Here is a 17,428-nt window from a genome sequence, read left to right as displayed (position 1 = left end):
ATCTACACGTAAGTCTGAAGGTGTTCATCCCTTCCAATAAGGCCCAACTGGCTCAACTATGCAGGTGTGAGAAACAGCCATCATGTCTTAGAAGGGATCATAAACTACCAAAGACCCCTGAAGTGCCCCCAGACTCACTTCTGCAGCCTTCCACCAGAGAACGGAGCATAATCCACAGTGTTGTATCAGTGTAAAACTCCCCCACCAAGGCAGGAACCTGGGTGTTCCCACCTGAACTTGAATGTACTGAACTTTTGAACCCATTGAACTTTTTGTTTCATGGGCTCTCCCCACTTCCAATGGATCAAGACAGCGACCATCACTTCCATCTACAGACATTTAAATTGCATCAATCAAGTATTGTTTGTGGATCCAGGGGTTCCTCTCACTGTCTACTCTTGTCGTTTCTTTCTACTTTTCTTTTTTCCTTACACATTTTCTTATGTGCTATCTTTATACTTTCATATTGTTATATTACTATAGACAATAACCATTACCACTACATACCTCCTTTCCAGCGCAACCAAATTGTTCCAAAATAAACCTTATATATATATACACACACACACATACACACACACTGGTGTGTGTCATTTCACTGTAACACACTCCAACTAACCTATTAACAAGAATCTCAGTTACCCTGCCTCAGGGGTGGGTCCTAACAAATGTTTAAGCAAGACAGAGGAAGATTGAAAGTATCTCTAGAAAAAATTTTCTCCTGCTCACAAATGAGTCCTTTCTTTCAGGCTTGGCCTTAGATCAACAACATGATGGTTTTCTGAGATGCAGCAAATGATGCACAGTGCCTCCTAGGTCCCCAGGAATTATTATTTCCATCACTGCTCAGGTATGGTTGTGTATCTGTACTCTCCTCTCTGCAATGTCCTATTTTCAACTAATTCTGAGATCTTCCTGTCCAAGATCCCCATCTCACATATTGAAAACTTTTCTGCCTAAGCATATTCAGTTACTCCCTGGGGCAAGTCATCTTCCTGCCTTTTTTCAAAGGTTCTTGACCCCATCAGTCTCAAACAAATAAAGCAAATGCATGGGGACTACAAGACAAAAGGATTTGGGAAATGGGAGGTTGCATGTGCCCTGAGGGTAAGATCAACAGAATCAAAAAAAATTACTACAAACCTGGCTACAAAATCTGAAAATATATTCTCCTAATCTGCATTATGCTAGTAAACTTTGTTATGCCTGTATTTAGTGGATGTCTTAAAAGTTGAGTTTATTCTATTTCTACCCCAAAACAGAGTTCACCATAAACTAAGAGAAATAACTGCATTTCTAGGCAGGATATATGTGGGAGAATTTTTGGGACCATCTCTTAGTAAAGTCATAGTATAGTTTTTTCTAAGGGACTGTAAGGAAATCAAGCTGCACTCTTATCAGTGTTGTTGGTTGCAGGTCTATGCTAGATTCAGTGTTAGACATATCATTGCCTGTTTGGAATTTTTGTCAGAAAACTGACTATTGAAAATTACTATATAAAATTGACAAAATTGATTGTGGCTTGCACTTTGCTGTCAAAAGCTATTTCAAAAACTATTTCAAAATTCTCAGCTCCTGAGATAAAATCCAAATTGTAATTTCAGCATTGTCTATTGTTCTTTTTTCACAGTTTTGGGGAAACTTTTGTGGACCTAGTCTTGTACTCTGGTTTAGTTCCTATCTGAATTTGAGGCACCAGGAGGAACCCAGGGTCAGGCCAAGAAGAACCATCACTTTATAGTTCAATGGGTTCCTGGCTTAAAAAACAAGCATAAGGTAAGGTCCACACTACTAACTGAGGGCCAGCTGGGGCTTCTATCTGAGGTCACAACAAATGCATTTTTCTGAGACTACAACTAAAATTCTTACTAAACCAATTTGTCCACTCTTTTTATCAACCTACTTTCCTTACCCATTGAGAAGTGTTGTTTGAGCTGTAGTGGTGTGCATTGCCAAGAGCATCAGAGATGTTGATTGACTTGTCTTCATAGTCATCCTGTCTCCTGTAGAACCATTGATGTGTCCAGCAGTAGTTTTCAGGCAGCCTTTTCCAGACAGTAGTATGTGCTGCTTTTGAAATTCTACCCAAGGATCACATTCTGAAGGTATCCAAAAGGAGATTGGAATAAACTACTTGTTTTCACTTGTAAAGAAGCCTGTAGGGTATTTGCCTGCCATCACAAGAGCTCAATTGTCAGGGCCAAGGCTGAGCCCATCAGCAAAGGTCGTAGAGCTTCTAGGACAGCAGATTTAAGAAGGGGGGGAAAGTGTTGTGCAACAGCTGCTGAAAGAGAGGAATAAGCATGTGTGAAAGAAATAACTCTGCTATCACCAGAGTCCAGAGAAAAGTAAGTTTGTTATAAAACAACTGCAGATCACAAAACTATGTAAAATACATGCAAAACTTCTTAACTCCAAGAGACAAGGGAATATGTAATTGAGGAGAATGGAATTAGTAAAATAATTACTGGCTTTCAATAACTGATTTCTCAGTATATAAAGAAACTGTATTTTGGCTTGTTGTGAGAAACCACAATAAGAAAACTTCATTATATGGAATTATGCAATACTTTTTTTGTTGTTGTTTTGGTTTTGTTTTACTTTGTATTTTAAAATAAAATGCAAGGCTTTGTCTTCCATTAAATGCTTCCATAGAAATTTAGCTGTGTGGAACTTCCCAGCAACAATGATTTTTGTTTCATTAAATACTGTCACGGCTCAATCTCTTGTTTAACTGCATCCCATTTCACTGCCTCCAGGGGTGTCTCTTATTTTAGGTAATAAAGAATTTACCATGGAACACAGATAAAGCACACATGGATAGACACCACTCTGTGGGTGGACATGGTACCTATAATGCAGGAAATAAGCATCTAAGGCAGATGTCTGGCTCTCCTTTTTACTAAATGGAGATTTAAACAATATAGTTAGAGCAGTTCACTGCAATTTGATCAAACCCTAGCTGCTTACTTTGGGGTGAGATGAAGGATGCCACTGATCCTGTTGACTACAAAGGCAGGTTCATTTAGATGGAGGCAGATGTTCTGTTCAGACTCAAGTTCAATGAGATTAATCTTGTTCACACTCTCCAGGAGACTATAGGCACTACAGCCTGTCCTAATTAAGGGCACCTCTGGAAACACTGTCAGTAATGGCCAATGTAAAGACCTGCTCCTATTATAACACTATAATACGTTGCCAGATTTTTGGGTCCTTAATGGTAAAAAAATCTTTAACCTAAATACAAATTTTGAATACACACTTTTGAAGAAAACTGTGGTGGCCTGTGAACATACATGACAAGGGACAGAGAGTTTTCAGTAAGACAAGTCCCTAGTGCCACAAGAACCACTTTACGTTCAGGTGACCAGAAAGGCTTCTCCCAGGCTGCATTGGTCTGTTATGTTCATCTACCCCAGTTTGGATTCCCGGGTTGCCTGTCAGCCTCTGCCCCTCGTCACTCCCCCAGAGCTTCCCCATTGGTCCCCGTTCCCTGGTGCTGCCTTTTCCCCGCCTCCGGATAAAACTGTGAATTTTGGGATCACGCTCCTATTTGCCTCTGCACCCTTGGACAGTGTAGCAGCAATAAATGCTCCTGTGGGAACGCACGCAAATGCCCTTCTCAGCTCTTTGCTCCCGACTGTAACACTGAACCCACCCGTGCTGCTGTGGGGGCACGCGGGACCCCACGGAGCTGGGCAGGGACAGTGTTAGAAACCTACTTATTCTCACAATGAAACTAGCATCTTAGTTTTAAAGAAATATTACAGTAGAAGAAAGAAAACAAAAGAAAAAATCCAATTGCTCCTAGAGACAAGTTAAGAAGAAACTTGGGCAACACAATTCCATATCACACATCTATATTTCACAAAACTAAAAAAGATCAATTACATAAAACAGGCCTTTACAAAAGTTTGGCAACGTCAGGTAAATGAATACAGATGGTATGCATTGCTTGGAAAAATAATTTATTATGTTAGTTTACAAAAATGACAAGTTTTTACTTTATACTTTAAATTACAAGTACAGCTAGCAACTTTGATCCTACAAAAGTACTATCTATCTCCTGAGCTGCAATGAAGACTTGCAACCCTGCCTTCAGGAATTGCTTGGAGTAAGTCCCAAGTCAGCAAAAGTGTAACGTAGCTTGATATTTTTGTTACTGCCTCACTGGCTAACATTATATAGTCTAATTGCAGAAAGTAGGTACAAATGTTAATGTTAAATTAACATACGAACTTTCCTGGTAGAGCCTTAACCAAATTTAAACATACCTGCAGATTGTGCCAAGCTTTCAGTTTGCAGCAACATGCTCAGAGCACAAAAGACAGCTTTCATATACTTCATACTGCAATCACTTGACAAAGTCTCAGCACTTAGTAGTTTGATTGGTACTAAGGCTTTATACATGAGGCTTCATATTGGTACAAATCAGGCACAGGCATTCTGAAGTCAGAGCAGCAACTCAACAATAAAATTGGTGTTCTGGAGTGACATGAGTCACACCTCATGCGTAACCACGTACCTCAAACTTCACAGGTTGGTAAGGACTTGTACATCAAACCAACATGGTAACAGCTCCTCCTTTTATACTTCTACAATGCATTGTTGCTAAACCTGCACGAGGTGTTCTGAAAATCCAACCTGTACACTTAGTTTTTATGTGCATCCATGCGATTTACAGGAAGTAATAGTCAAGCAGTAGTTTGGTTGAACTTGATCTAGAGGGCCTCTTCCAACCTAAGTGATTCTAGGATTCTATACCTTTTTAAATTTATTACGTACTTCTCAAGATAGTCAAGTTGGATTTTTTTCCTCCTTGAATAATGGAAAAAGTGGACTGCAAATACCTTGTGAAGCTATCTTGAAACAAAAATATCATAGAACAAAATAGTCAAAACTGGGTTTATTTCATGAGTCTTTTGTAAAAAAAACCAAACCAATAGTGCTGGAATTTAGATGTAAGATATAATTAGCTTCTATCTACACACAAAAAAATTCCCATTTTGGGTACTCATTGAATTACTAGACCAGTTGAAAAACTGATAGGAAACAAAACATTTAGTCACAAGTGTGAAATACAATTGATACACATTAACAGATGAACTATCTCTCCTTGGAGATGGCTTCATTATTTTGAAAAAGCTGTAGTAGACCACATTGAAGTGGAACAAAGAGCTGCAACGTTTCATAATTTTTCAAATTTCATAAGCTTGAATTAATGTTATTTAGAAGGACAATGGTTTTTATTATAGAACTAACTTAGATTTAGTCTTCTTGGAAAAAAAAAGAACCTAAATGAACTCAAAATTCATTTCTCAGATTCTGAAAAAATATAAAATATAAAAATGACATAGTGGCAGATTATTCCAAATGTTTTGCAGTTTGCTACCAAATTATTTTTATAAGAGCATGTATTTTTCAGCAAGTATTTGTTGCTCATCAGACCAACACATATTGTAGACTTGCAGACCTCCATAATGCAATGAAAAAATAGACTAAGAAAGTATTTCTCTCCCCTCTTCTAAGACAGCATGAAATTGTAACTCCACTGATATTACAGACAAGGCCTCTGCTAGCTTTACTGCAGTTAGGATTTCCAAGCATAAAAGGATTCATTTTCTTTTTGACCAGTAAAATTTTACAGTGTATGAACATGTTTATACACGTCAATGTCTATAAGAAAGAGACATAATTATGTGGACAGGATATACCTGATGCCTACACAGCTATTATAAGTCTGAACACACCTTTACATTTCAGAAATCAAGTTTGAAGGAAACTGCAATAGTTCTGGTTACCACAGTAAGATGAACTTCAACATGTATGAAGAGCTGGATTCCTTGCTAAACTTTCAAGGACTTTATCTCAAGAAATAATTCAATGTTGAGGAATTTCATTCCACTATGCTTATTTCTATTACGTTAATCAATACAATAAGGTTTAGAAGTATTAAACAGACCTTTCTGACTTCACACCAGCACAGAGACATTTCGCATCCATATAATTTGTTGAAATTCTGTAGATTCCTTGTTGTTAGTTTATACTATACTGCAGTGACAATAGCTGACTGGGAAATATGATGTAATATGTTAAGTGTCACATGAATGAGATGCCTGGGCAATCTTAGTTTAAGAATGTCCCAACCTAAATACTAGTTCACAAGAATAATTTTGCTCCAGTTTTAGGACACCAACTGCAAAAAAACCACTGTATTTCATTCAGATGAAATGAACACAAAGGATCTGGAGGAAAATGACTCATGTATCAACTAGCTTAATTAGGAGTGCTTGTAATGAAGTATCAGAATTAGATGGTTGGTTTTTTTAGCTAACCCCAAATTAAATAGAAACTGGCAGCATGAAATGGCAAAACATGTTCCAGAAATCAAAAGTGAGTAACATATTTTCTTCTCATACTCTCCAAGGCAAAAAAAAAAAAATAGAATATCAGCATTTGGTAATAAGGACATATAGAAGTGTCAGCCTCAAAAGTGATACACCTTTGAAACCTCAGTAATATTCACTGTTATTGTATTGACACTCTTACCTACAGTCTACATATTTTTCTATTTGTTGCTTTCTTCTGGCAATGTAATACCACAGCAGAAATTTGAACATTGGAGCTATTTGTTAAAATACACTGCAAGAGCCAGTATTCCATCTGTAGCACATCAGCTGTCTCTGATGGATTTCAACTTTGCTATTCAGTGCACAACACACATAACAGACTTTCCCTAAGTATGGAACACAGTTAAGTCTAAATCAAAGTGAGCAAGTTTCACACATTAAGAGATGCCACAAAGTGGGACTGATGTCTGTTGATTAACATATTCAGGAGCTTCATTTTAGTATGTCACTCTAGTGAAATTTAACAAATTACTCGCATTCTGGAAAAATGAAGTGTTTCTTGACTTTGATACTTCATTTTTCCATTTTCAGAGATTTTTTGACTATGAAATAAGAATAATTTGTCTCACTTTTTAAAACTTTGTAGATTAGTTGTTTGTTAATTCATAGACCTCTAATCAATCAATGGACAACATACTAATGGATTCACGTTCCATGGCTAGTGAGCCTCCCTGCTGATGTAGCTCATGCTGAACAAATGTTTCTGCATTTTCTAGCTTTATGACTGCACTGGAAACTGCTCCAGAGAAGACAAAACAAACAGCTCCAAGGTTTCTGATGGACTTGTTGACATTTTGTTAGTCAAAACATGTAACAAAAGTTCTGCCAGCTACATGATATCTTCATGGTTGCAGCTGTTTGAATGAAATGGTGCTGCCAGTGCTGCACCCATCAGTGAAAGCCTCAATAAAAATGGTGCACGTGTTGCACTCCATACACCAAACAGCCACAAATGCAAACTGTTCTCTTGGCCAGCAGCAAAACACAGGTCATCTTCATCGTTTTCCACATAAAAAACTGTGTCACTGGTGGTTTCTGTGAAGAGCCTCATGCCAGAAACATAAATTGGGCTGCTTCCCAGTTCCATGCTTGTTTAACAATGTGAGTGACACAGAAATCCTTTTGATCATCTTTAGCAAATTTTAGTATCACTTTTCAAAAATATTTTAGGTGTCAGCAACTGTTAATCATGAAGGTGATTTTAGGGATATTAACACACTGAAGAAATATACTTTGCAATATGAGTATTTTAGGTTCTACACTAAGCACTTAGACAGATGTCCTAAATTAGGTGTAGTCTCATTTTTTGCCTTGAATCAAAAATATTTAAGGGTTCTTGCAGCAAAGTCTGTCCTTTACCATTTCCTTCTACAAACTGTTAGTAAACTCAATGCTGGCAATCAGAAAATCTAGACAAATGTAGTAAGAGACATATACTTTGTGGAATAATCTTTAAAATTAGACAGCACGTGACCTCATGTTAGTCCATTTACTAAGCAGCTTTTATTTTAGTAAACAAGTAAGAGTGTCAGAATTCATATGAAAAGAGTTTATAAGAAACAACTGCCTTCAACACTAATGTGATTCCATGGGAATATCAACTACCAAAATTATTGACGCAGAGTACGTGAAGAAATGATGGTATGTCTTCTGACATACTAGTGCACTGTAGATGGCAGATGAGAAAATCAGTTTAAGATCAAAACAACTCTGGTCTGAAGACAGATGAAAATAACAGATAACTCAAGAACAACTGTTGTACTTAAACAAAACACATATCAAGGAGCGATGTCCCTAAAAAAAGATAGCAAAATTATTCTAAAAGAGTGCAGTTCATGTTTTTAAATGTAATAATCTAACATGTTAATAACTATGTTCCAAAAATATTTACTTCCAAATAGCACCCAAAAGATTCCTAAATAAAATGACTAGAAATTTTAAAATATCATCACTGCATATTTTCACACTACAAATTTTGTCATTATTAGGGGAAGAGAAAAAAAAATCTAATTAATTCAGCCAGAGAAATGACAGATGTGCAACTTCAGCTTTAGAAACAGGAGAGCTGTTGTCGTTAGCACAAACGATAAATGCTGGATGTTGCTGGATTTTAACCACAGCAATCTCCATTTTTGTTGTCAACATTCCCAGAAGCATTGCAGATTTTTGGAGGACTTGGTGATCAGATTCTGCTCTTTTGTACTCCTGTATAGAGCACTAAAATATTCTTCAGATTTAAAATCTAATTTAGTTATTTACATAGAAAAGCAAATAAATTCATATTCACGGAAGTCTAGACATGCCTACAGTAAAGAGTTGAGTTGAGCTAGAGTAGAAAGTACTTAAGCATGTAAAAAAAAAAATTATCCAAGATGGAATTTTATTTAGGGATCACTTTTATTCAGATGTAAATACTAGCTCTAAGGTGTTTTTTAAGCTAAGGCATCAAGAATAAAAGTGTTCTGAAATTATAATTTAATCACAAATTGCTTTCCATCCCTTCTACTGCTGCTTCTGAATTCTACAATTAGATCAAAACCACAGGAATTTGGGTGATGTCCTCCTGCACATCCATTTTTGACAAGGCTGTATCATCAGATATTGACCTGCAGCTCACATTAGTTTCAGTATCAATTACTTCTGTGGGGTGACAAGGGCTTAGAGAGAAATAAATTTGTTACTAACACACTGCAGACACGGAGAGTTTAACATAGGTACAGTAAAATTTGACTGTAACAAGCAGTGCCACAAAAATTTATGCATCAATTTTTCTGCACGTTATAGATATGAGAACGCATCCAAGTTGCAAACTTCTCATTTTTAGCCATAAAGTTATATCAGTGTTACAAAAATGCCTACTGATTTCCTTTCAGGGTAGTACTGGCATTTTCATTCATGAAAACCCATTCAGTGCTACACAGTGCAGAGACTATGCCTTGCAAGCCAGAGATGAACTGATATGTAGATTCCTTAGCTCATAAATGGATTTTAGAATAGTAGTTTCTTTGTTGGATGGGTTTTTCATATATTTTCTTTATTTACTTTGCTGTAATAGTTAGTAAAAATGTGGCTGAGCTTTGAATATCCAAGGAGTACTTTCACCATCATGGAAGACTGGCTTCCAACAAAAATTTGAGAAGTAAATGTAAGAAAATAGCTTTGTTTTGCACTGTAAAATTTTATTTTCTATTTTTATTTTGACATTTCTTGTTAGGATGACATAATTACACAATAAAAATAAATAATTTGGGCTATTTAGTAAATATAATCTCAAAAGTAATTAAGTAGTCTCAAGTCTGCTGTAAAATGTTAAGGAACTGAAGGGCATAAAATTTATAGCTTATTCATGTGACAACTATTTGATGCTAAAATAGAGGGCCAATGCATTTTTGAAAGCACAGTATTGAAGCACTGTATTTCAGTACAGCATTAAAAGAATGCCTGATACTAGCTTATAAAATCTGTATGTACTTAGAACATACATAAAAGTTTGCCTGATTTACCAAATGCTAAACAGAACAAAGAAATAAGCCATCATTTTTTAGTGTGTGTAATACCACGTTTTTGATTATTGAAAACCACTGCTTTGGGCAAAAACTGAGTAACAGGTCATTAAAGGGTTAAAGTATAAAAAAATCTGGCTACCAGAAGGGACAGCAATTTATAAAATGTGCAATATACAAAAGGTTTTATTTAAAAATTATCTGCTTTTCTACTTTAAAAACTGAAACTGTGCAGAAGAGTATTATTTCAGACCAATATGGAAAAAATATTATTTCTTAAACCACAAAGGGACAATTTCACATAATGTCATGAACGGAACTTTTGCCTTCAGTAAAGAGGAAACAAAATTCACTTTGTAATATGAACCTCTATCAAAGGTGGAAGAGAGACAAATGTTACACGCTATCTAGACTGCCAGGCCAAGAGGGTAAATTTAAGAAAGAATTTCCTGGCTTTGGAGTCCATAAGTCTACTCAGTAAAAATATTTTTTTTTTCTTTTTTTTTTTTTTTGTGTGGTTTGATGTCTCTTCTGTTCTTCCAGCCCTTTTAGAAAATTTTATAAAAGGATATAAAACTGTTGAAAACCCAGTCACATGGGCAAAGGCAAATATACTAAGCACTGAACATACTTAAAGTCTTAAAGCCAAAATTTTTCACCCAGTAGTAATTTCTGTCCTGTATAGTACAAAAAGAGATCCAATACTTGATGTAATAGTGAGGGAGATCGGACTGCTTATCCTTAGTTTTCTAACAATAAAAAGAAGTAGTGATCCTATTTTAGGAATACATATTTCAGATTTCTAAGTTACAAGTCAGGAAAAAATGTATAAATACATAAAATGGTAAGATTTTTACAAATTCCTTAGCAAAAAGAGAGGACATTACATTTCTGGTATTACTTCCCAGCTCAGACTCTTAAAGACCCATTCATTTACCAACAGGCACATTTATGTCAAAAAAACATCTAAACTTTGGTACAACAGGTAAGGTACACATTTATCCATCAGCAATCAATGCACCAGACCTTGTTACCACATAAGGTTTTGAGAGCACAAGTTTACTGTTTCATAATATATTTTAAAGTGACCTTTCTATGTTTTGGCCATAATTTGTAGGTACCATAAAGTCTGCAAGCTGGTGACATTTCGTTTTGCATTTTTTAATGTTTCAGCAGACCAAACCAGTTAAAATATTTTAAATGCCGTTATTTCCAGCTCTGCTCTTGATCTAATAAAAAAAATGAATTACAAATGTTGGATCCACTTAAAGTAACTTCAGTTTATAGTAACTGTGGCTTGAGGTAAACACTGTTTCATGACATCCACACTCTTTGTAGAGAGCAGTTTATTTGTTGATTTTTTTCTTGTCCCTATCATGGCTGTTGAGATCAGAACAGATGGATGTGCCTGTTTTGTTTTCTTGACCCTCTGAATGAGCAGATGTGCCAGAAGTCTGCAAAAAGCCAATGCCAGCACTACCATGCACAGCATAACACACAACAAAAGGTAAAGAAAACTTTTTAACCGAATCAGATTTTTTTTTACATTTTAAGCAATTTAAGTTCATGGAAAAATGAATGGAGAATAAACTCGAATATTTTTCTCATTTCTGTGTCTGATTTTGATGTTCTCAGCATGTTTTTCTGTTTGAAACAGGTTGAATACAAGGTGATTGTCAAGGAAGAGCACTGTCCAGAGCACCCACAGGAACAACAGAACACTTCATCAGAGTAGGGAAAAAAAATTTTTAAAAACCCTCTTTTGAGATGGCACTCTGTGACCTGTGAATTATGCCTGAGACACCTACAGTGCTAAAAAATGACAGTGTTTCAGACAAGAAATAGGCTTCCTAAATATGACAGAAGTCTGCAAAACAAAATAGTTTGAATGGTGTTAATGTTGCTACAGTACTCTGATAGCTTTGGCAAATCTTTTAAGGCACACTAGCAGTGATCCAGCCAGAAGTAGCTGAAAGGAGAATAAAACAAGAACTGTGAGAAACACTTGCATTTCTTTAGACAGCAGAAAATTCTTCTATGATTTGCTCTTTGAGACCACTGTAATGCAAAACTGTGTCTAATTTGTTTAGAGTAAAAATATCTGAACAAATACAAATGTGCAATATTGTATTTCCATAATATTTTACAATCAATATGACACATCTCTAACAGAGAACAAAACAGGATAAATAAATGAACACGAAACCCTGCTATTATGATTCTCACAGCCACATAGAAGTGCCTTTCAACACTTGATGCAGATGGGTGATTCAGATTCTTTAAAGTGCCTTACCAAGGCCATCTGATAAAACGGTTCTGGCGAAAAGAATAATTCTTATAACACATATATCCTGAACCTGAAACCAAGATATGAATTTTCACTAGCTTTGAGAAAATTTTGTTTTATCACTTCTTTCTTAAATGATTTTTTCAAACTGAAAGACCTATAATCAAAAATGTGTCTGTACAACACTGTATAATGACTCTCATCATAATAGGCAATTTCTGAATATTTTTGCATTATTAATAATGTTGCTAAATGTAATAAAAAAACAAGTGTCAGAACAACTCCTGTATAGGGGTAAATAAGCTCATAGCAAAGATTAATGTCACAGGTATTTCACTTCACAGTATTTCAGGAATACAATAAATTTAGTCTAGGAGGACTGCAGAAACAAATACAAGAGAATAGCAAATCCCAGAAAGCCTTTGGTGCACAAGTCCCCTAAATTATCACAAGAGTTCATCAGAATCACTCTTGGTGCTCTTTCATTTGAGTGTTTGGCAATTGCTGAATCATTAAGGGTGCATCGCTCCTATAGCAGATGGAATTACTACTGTTCAAACCCAAAAAAAGAGTGGAATGGAATTTACCACAGAGAAAACTGGTGTGGTTTTGTAAAATATTCTACTGCTTTCCTCCTTCTGCTTGCAGCTTCATTTCACTAACAGCAACACTAGTAGAATCTTCCTTGGTGGCACTTGTATCCAAAGGAACCATCCCTTTCATAAGTGCTAGAAAGAAGTCACACAAAAAAACTAATTAAGTATCTTCGGAGACAGACATGAAGTCAGTTAGACTCAATGATCATAGAGGCCTTTTTGAACCTGTGATTCGCTGATTTGTTTGACTGACCATTAATGTTTATTTAAAACATGTATTTCATTATATGATATCATAATTTATTCCACAAGTAATATGGTGTTCATAAATATTCAATATTCGTAAGGCTATGAATTGAGAAACTAACTTATTTTTCTAGAGAAATAGATTTTTATACTCTATATAAACACAGGCATAGCCAAGAGCTTTCCTATACACAAGAAATGTAGACTGCATTTACAAAAATTTGATTATTTCACTAAGACATATTTTCCATTTATTTTTTGAGAATTTTTGTTTAAATAAAATAAGACAAACTCTCAAAAATTTTGTGAAGGAATATCTTTACCAACGGCATGGACTAAACCCACCAAATAACACTGAACAGGTGTTCATACGATGTCATACTGTGTATATACCTTCACAGCAGGGTACATATATAGTGCATATTTCTAAATACATTATATTGCATCAAAATCCAGACAATATGATTTGACAAAACATCTTATGATAAAATGCTGAAGAAAAAAAAGTCAAAATATCCAAACATTTAGCAAAAGGCAGACATTAAGGGAAGGAAAGTGGCTACCAGCTTATACAACATCGCTTTATCCTAACGGCCTTCCTTGTATCACAAGCATATAAGAAAAGTGGTCCTACTGAATATCCAGAGTGCAATTTTTAACGAGCCAGTAAAATTGTAGCAGTACATAACCAAAAGTTATTTAATAAGAAGCAAGAATTCACAGTTTGGTTAGGAGAGTTTTCACTTTCAGAAGAATGAAATCTGTGTTTGGGACGTTGGTGTGAGTTCTAAGTTTTCAGAACTGGTCCAAAGCTCTGCTACTGTATGCTATGTCAGTGGTACCTCCTGTGGACAGTATTCAGAGTAAGGCGAAAAATCATAAAGAAAGTGCATTGCTTAGCTAATTCAATTTGCATTTTTCTAAGTGATGATGTCAAGTTTAGAACCCGCCATTCCAGGTTCTCATGCTTAAGCAGCCCCAGGTTTTGTTCTACAAGGGTGTCCCATGGCATAGTGATGTTGCAATGTCTTTTTACTTTTAAGTACATTACATTATTTATAAATGCCAACACAAAGAGTCTTAAGAACTTATGAAAAACTGTACACAGAGGGATAAAGACAGGCATCAGCAATACAGTGCAAGAGTTAATTGTTATGACAATAAAGCCTACATTCTGGACAACTTGGTTTTATTCAGCTGTGCGATCAGTCATACTACATACCATGTTGACACAAGAGTGTTGTCTATCACAGCTTATGAAGCCCTGGCACATAAATTCCCAACAACAATAGAAAGCCTGTAAGACATATGGTTTCTGGGAAGCCATCCAGGTTAAAATCTCGAAGTGATGAAATGTGCAAAGAGAAAGGCAGGACTCAATTCACAAAGCTAATGCAAAGCACGTGTAACTCTAGGGACTCTTGTACTCAAAAATTCAGGAAAATACAGTGGCCATTAAAAACAGTTTCTGAGGATTATTCTTTAGGTAACAACTAGTAGTGACTTTTTGGACCAACCGTTTTGGTCTGATAATAATATAGACTGCAAACCACGTCTAGTAAATGTTTCCTTGAATAAATTATTTTCTCATTTAAACTTCTTCATTTCTAAGAAAATGGGTATAGAAATAAAAGCACATTCCCTCAACATATTTTAAAATATGTTTGTAATGGAAAAGCTGTTATAATTGCAGAAATTATACCAGTAACAAAAGAGATGTTGATGTTAATTACTTTCCTTTTAACTGCTTGCTGCATTGGCAACTTTTTAGTAAACATATATATATGGAAACAGATTTTTGTTCCCTTATCTATTTTCCAATACTATTTGTCCTTCTTTCTTCAACCCATTTTAACTGAAATCCCACATCACCCTCACAGATAAGTTAAATTATATCAAATGAGTCTGCTCCCCTTCCTCGTGCTCTCTACAAGTCACAGGAGACCCACATTGGGAAGGAAGATTCTAGTACTAGTTATTGACTCTATAATAGTCTGTAAGGTTTCATGAATTGAAGAGAGATGGAATGGGGAAACATAAATCACAAAGGCTTGCAAACGGCTCCAAAAGGTAAATGAAAGAAAAAAAAAATCCATTCTTCTATTTCTGAAGAAGTAAGGAAACAATTAATCACAGAAAACAGATGACAACATGTACAGGAAGATTTATTAAAAGCTACAGTAGGTTTGGGAGCTAAGATGTCAAATTATACTTCTCTGTCAAAGTCTCAAATGATAATTAATTAATATCATTACTGAAATTAAAAGTTCATGGTGTTGATGTGACTATCATGACTGAAGTAGCTGACTTTTCATTTGTCACTCACTGGAAAATCTCCTTAATGCTAATACCACTGCAGAATTTTCACTGTCCTCAAGAACTATATCAACAACTTCAAAATACGCATTTAACTGGTGGAAATCAGTTTCAGCATAAAGTGACAATCAGTCACAAACCAAAGGCTATGGAGTAATCCACATATCTTAGTGCCATAAGCACTAAGTAGTGAATTGAATCACTACTGTCTTTTGTTAATCATTTATTTTTTTGTCTCCAGAAAGTTTAGTACTTAGTGCTGGTAAAAAACAGTTGAATCAGAGAATAAATATGCAGAATTGTTTCATCAGATTGGTATTCAGATCACATGGATCCTATTTCTCATAAAACTGCCTAAAATTTATTAAAAAGTATTAAAGTAACCAAGTCCTACCTTGTTTAATTTGGGTTAAGCAGTGTAAAGACATTGTAATATTTTAGGAATATTTATGCTGCCTTTTTAAATTTCAGTAAATTTTTGCAGTGAATCACTTTTGGAATTCTTGAGATTGGAAGGGACTGCTGGAGGCCATCTATCTGAACATGCTGTGAGGCATGGGTTACTCCTTTTCTATACCCATAACAGGCTCAGCTGTACTTTGATTTGCAAGACTTTGACAGGGATGAGGTTTGGGAAAATGGAAAAATCAACTGTGAGTCAAGGTAAAGTGTTCCTAAAGTACAGATGATACGGAGATATTTGCTCCTGTGCTTTATTCCTACTATTGTTATTCAGTATGCTCTGCAAAAAGATATTAACCACAACCCATAGATTCTGAAAGGAAGAGAAACCAATTATCTTTAACCTCATCAGATCAGCTCAGGACTTATTGGTGAGCAGTAATGTACCACAGCACTCATTCTAAGATGCAATGCTTTCAAAGTGTAATGAAGCCTGAAATAGGACTTACCATTACAATAGAATGCAACTTTCTGAATAGGTTCCCAGTACACAAACTGGTTATATTGAAAAGAAACAGAAGATGACACCCTTCTGAAGAAAAGTATTTTAGTATCCATGTACTGATGTGATCAAAAAAAACCCCCTTAAAAACCTTTTTGACACTCATGCAAAGATGTGCTTATGTACCTGGTAAGAACTAATACGTCCTATGTTTTATTGAGCATTTCCCAGCTGTATCAGAGATCCCATGACTTTGCATGAACAACACAAGTTGTATACACACAAGGGGGTAGAGAAACCATTTAAAAAAGCACAGTTGAAGTAGAATTAGCGAATTCAACTTTCACTGCGAAAATGCTACATCTCTCTTGGTCCCTCAGAAGATACACAGCTTACACAGGTATGACTCATTATGCAGAGATTCAGAACTCAAGGGCAGCCCTTTTCTTTGGCATAGGTTTGGGTGACAAATAGAATACATTGTACGTCTCAGTCAAAAAAACCCAAACGACTATCCATAGGATGTAATGAAGTACTTCCTAGGCAAAGACATCCATCCAGTATCTAAAATTAACACACAGAAGGATACTTAAGATGGTTCTAGCACTTCTTTTCTGAAGAGTAGAAAACTCTTTCAAGTAGAAAAATTTTTTAGAAGAAAAGAGTACGTTACCTGTAGATTTTTTCTGTGATATAATACTTACAACCTGAATTGGAGAGCAGTGAGCTGCACAGAAAGCTGTTTTGAGTTTGCCAACTAGAAGAGTGAGCAGCTGCTTCTATATCAGAAATTTCAGCATCCCTTTTCACATCCTATAGGAGCCAAATAAAAATAATTTTATCTGTCACTATCAAGCAGCTGTAAATTTTAACAAAAAGCATACAGTAGCACACATATAGGCACATGCTGTGATTTCACACATGCTGGAAACGACTGATTTGAGTTCTCTGAATTCTCAGTATTGCAGTTAGGTTCAAATTAATTTGCTTATGATTTTTATCCCCATTTCATCACTATAGAAGGTCTGCAAAAAACTGCTTTGCCTTGAGAAAAGTACTGGCAGCATTGCAAGTCTTTGCCACTACAGTAAGTTGAAAAAATGCTCTTTCCTGTTCACATCACGTCCACAGTTCAGGACATGTCATATCAGCAGGGCAGACATCAG

The 17,428-nt window shown here is 35.7% G+C and overlaps 1 protein-coding gene across 1 annotated transcript in view; it reads right to left on the bottom strand.

The window, feature by feature from the left end:
- Positions 1–3,951: 3,951 nt before the first annotated feature.
- The window catches only part of CEP128 (centrosomal protein 128), a 115,581-nt gene continuing 102,104 nt past the window's right edge, over positions 3,952–17,428 (bottom strand). Inside the window, exons 24-25 of the mRNA XM_039552733.1 lie at positions 16,967–17,075; positions 3,952–12,928 (exon numbers count right to left, since the gene is read on the bottom strand). Of these exons, the coding sequence (XP_039408667.1) occupies positions 12,822–12,928; positions 16,967–17,075 (216 nt within the window). The 3' untranslated portion in view covers positions 3,952–12,821. The remainder of the gene's footprint in view (positions 12,929–16,966; positions 17,076–17,428) is intronic.

Source organism: Corvus cornix, chromosome 5 (genome assembly GCF_000738735.6).
Source record: "Corvus cornix cornix isolate S_Up_H32 chromosome 5, ASM73873v5, whole genome shotgun sequence".
Taxonomy (NCBI): domain Eukaryota; kingdom Metazoa; phylum Chordata; class Aves; order Passeriformes; family Corvidae; genus Corvus; species Corvus cornix.
The sequence above is the reverse complement of the archived record's forward strand: the minus strand, read 5'-3'. Positions and strand labels throughout refer to the sequence as shown.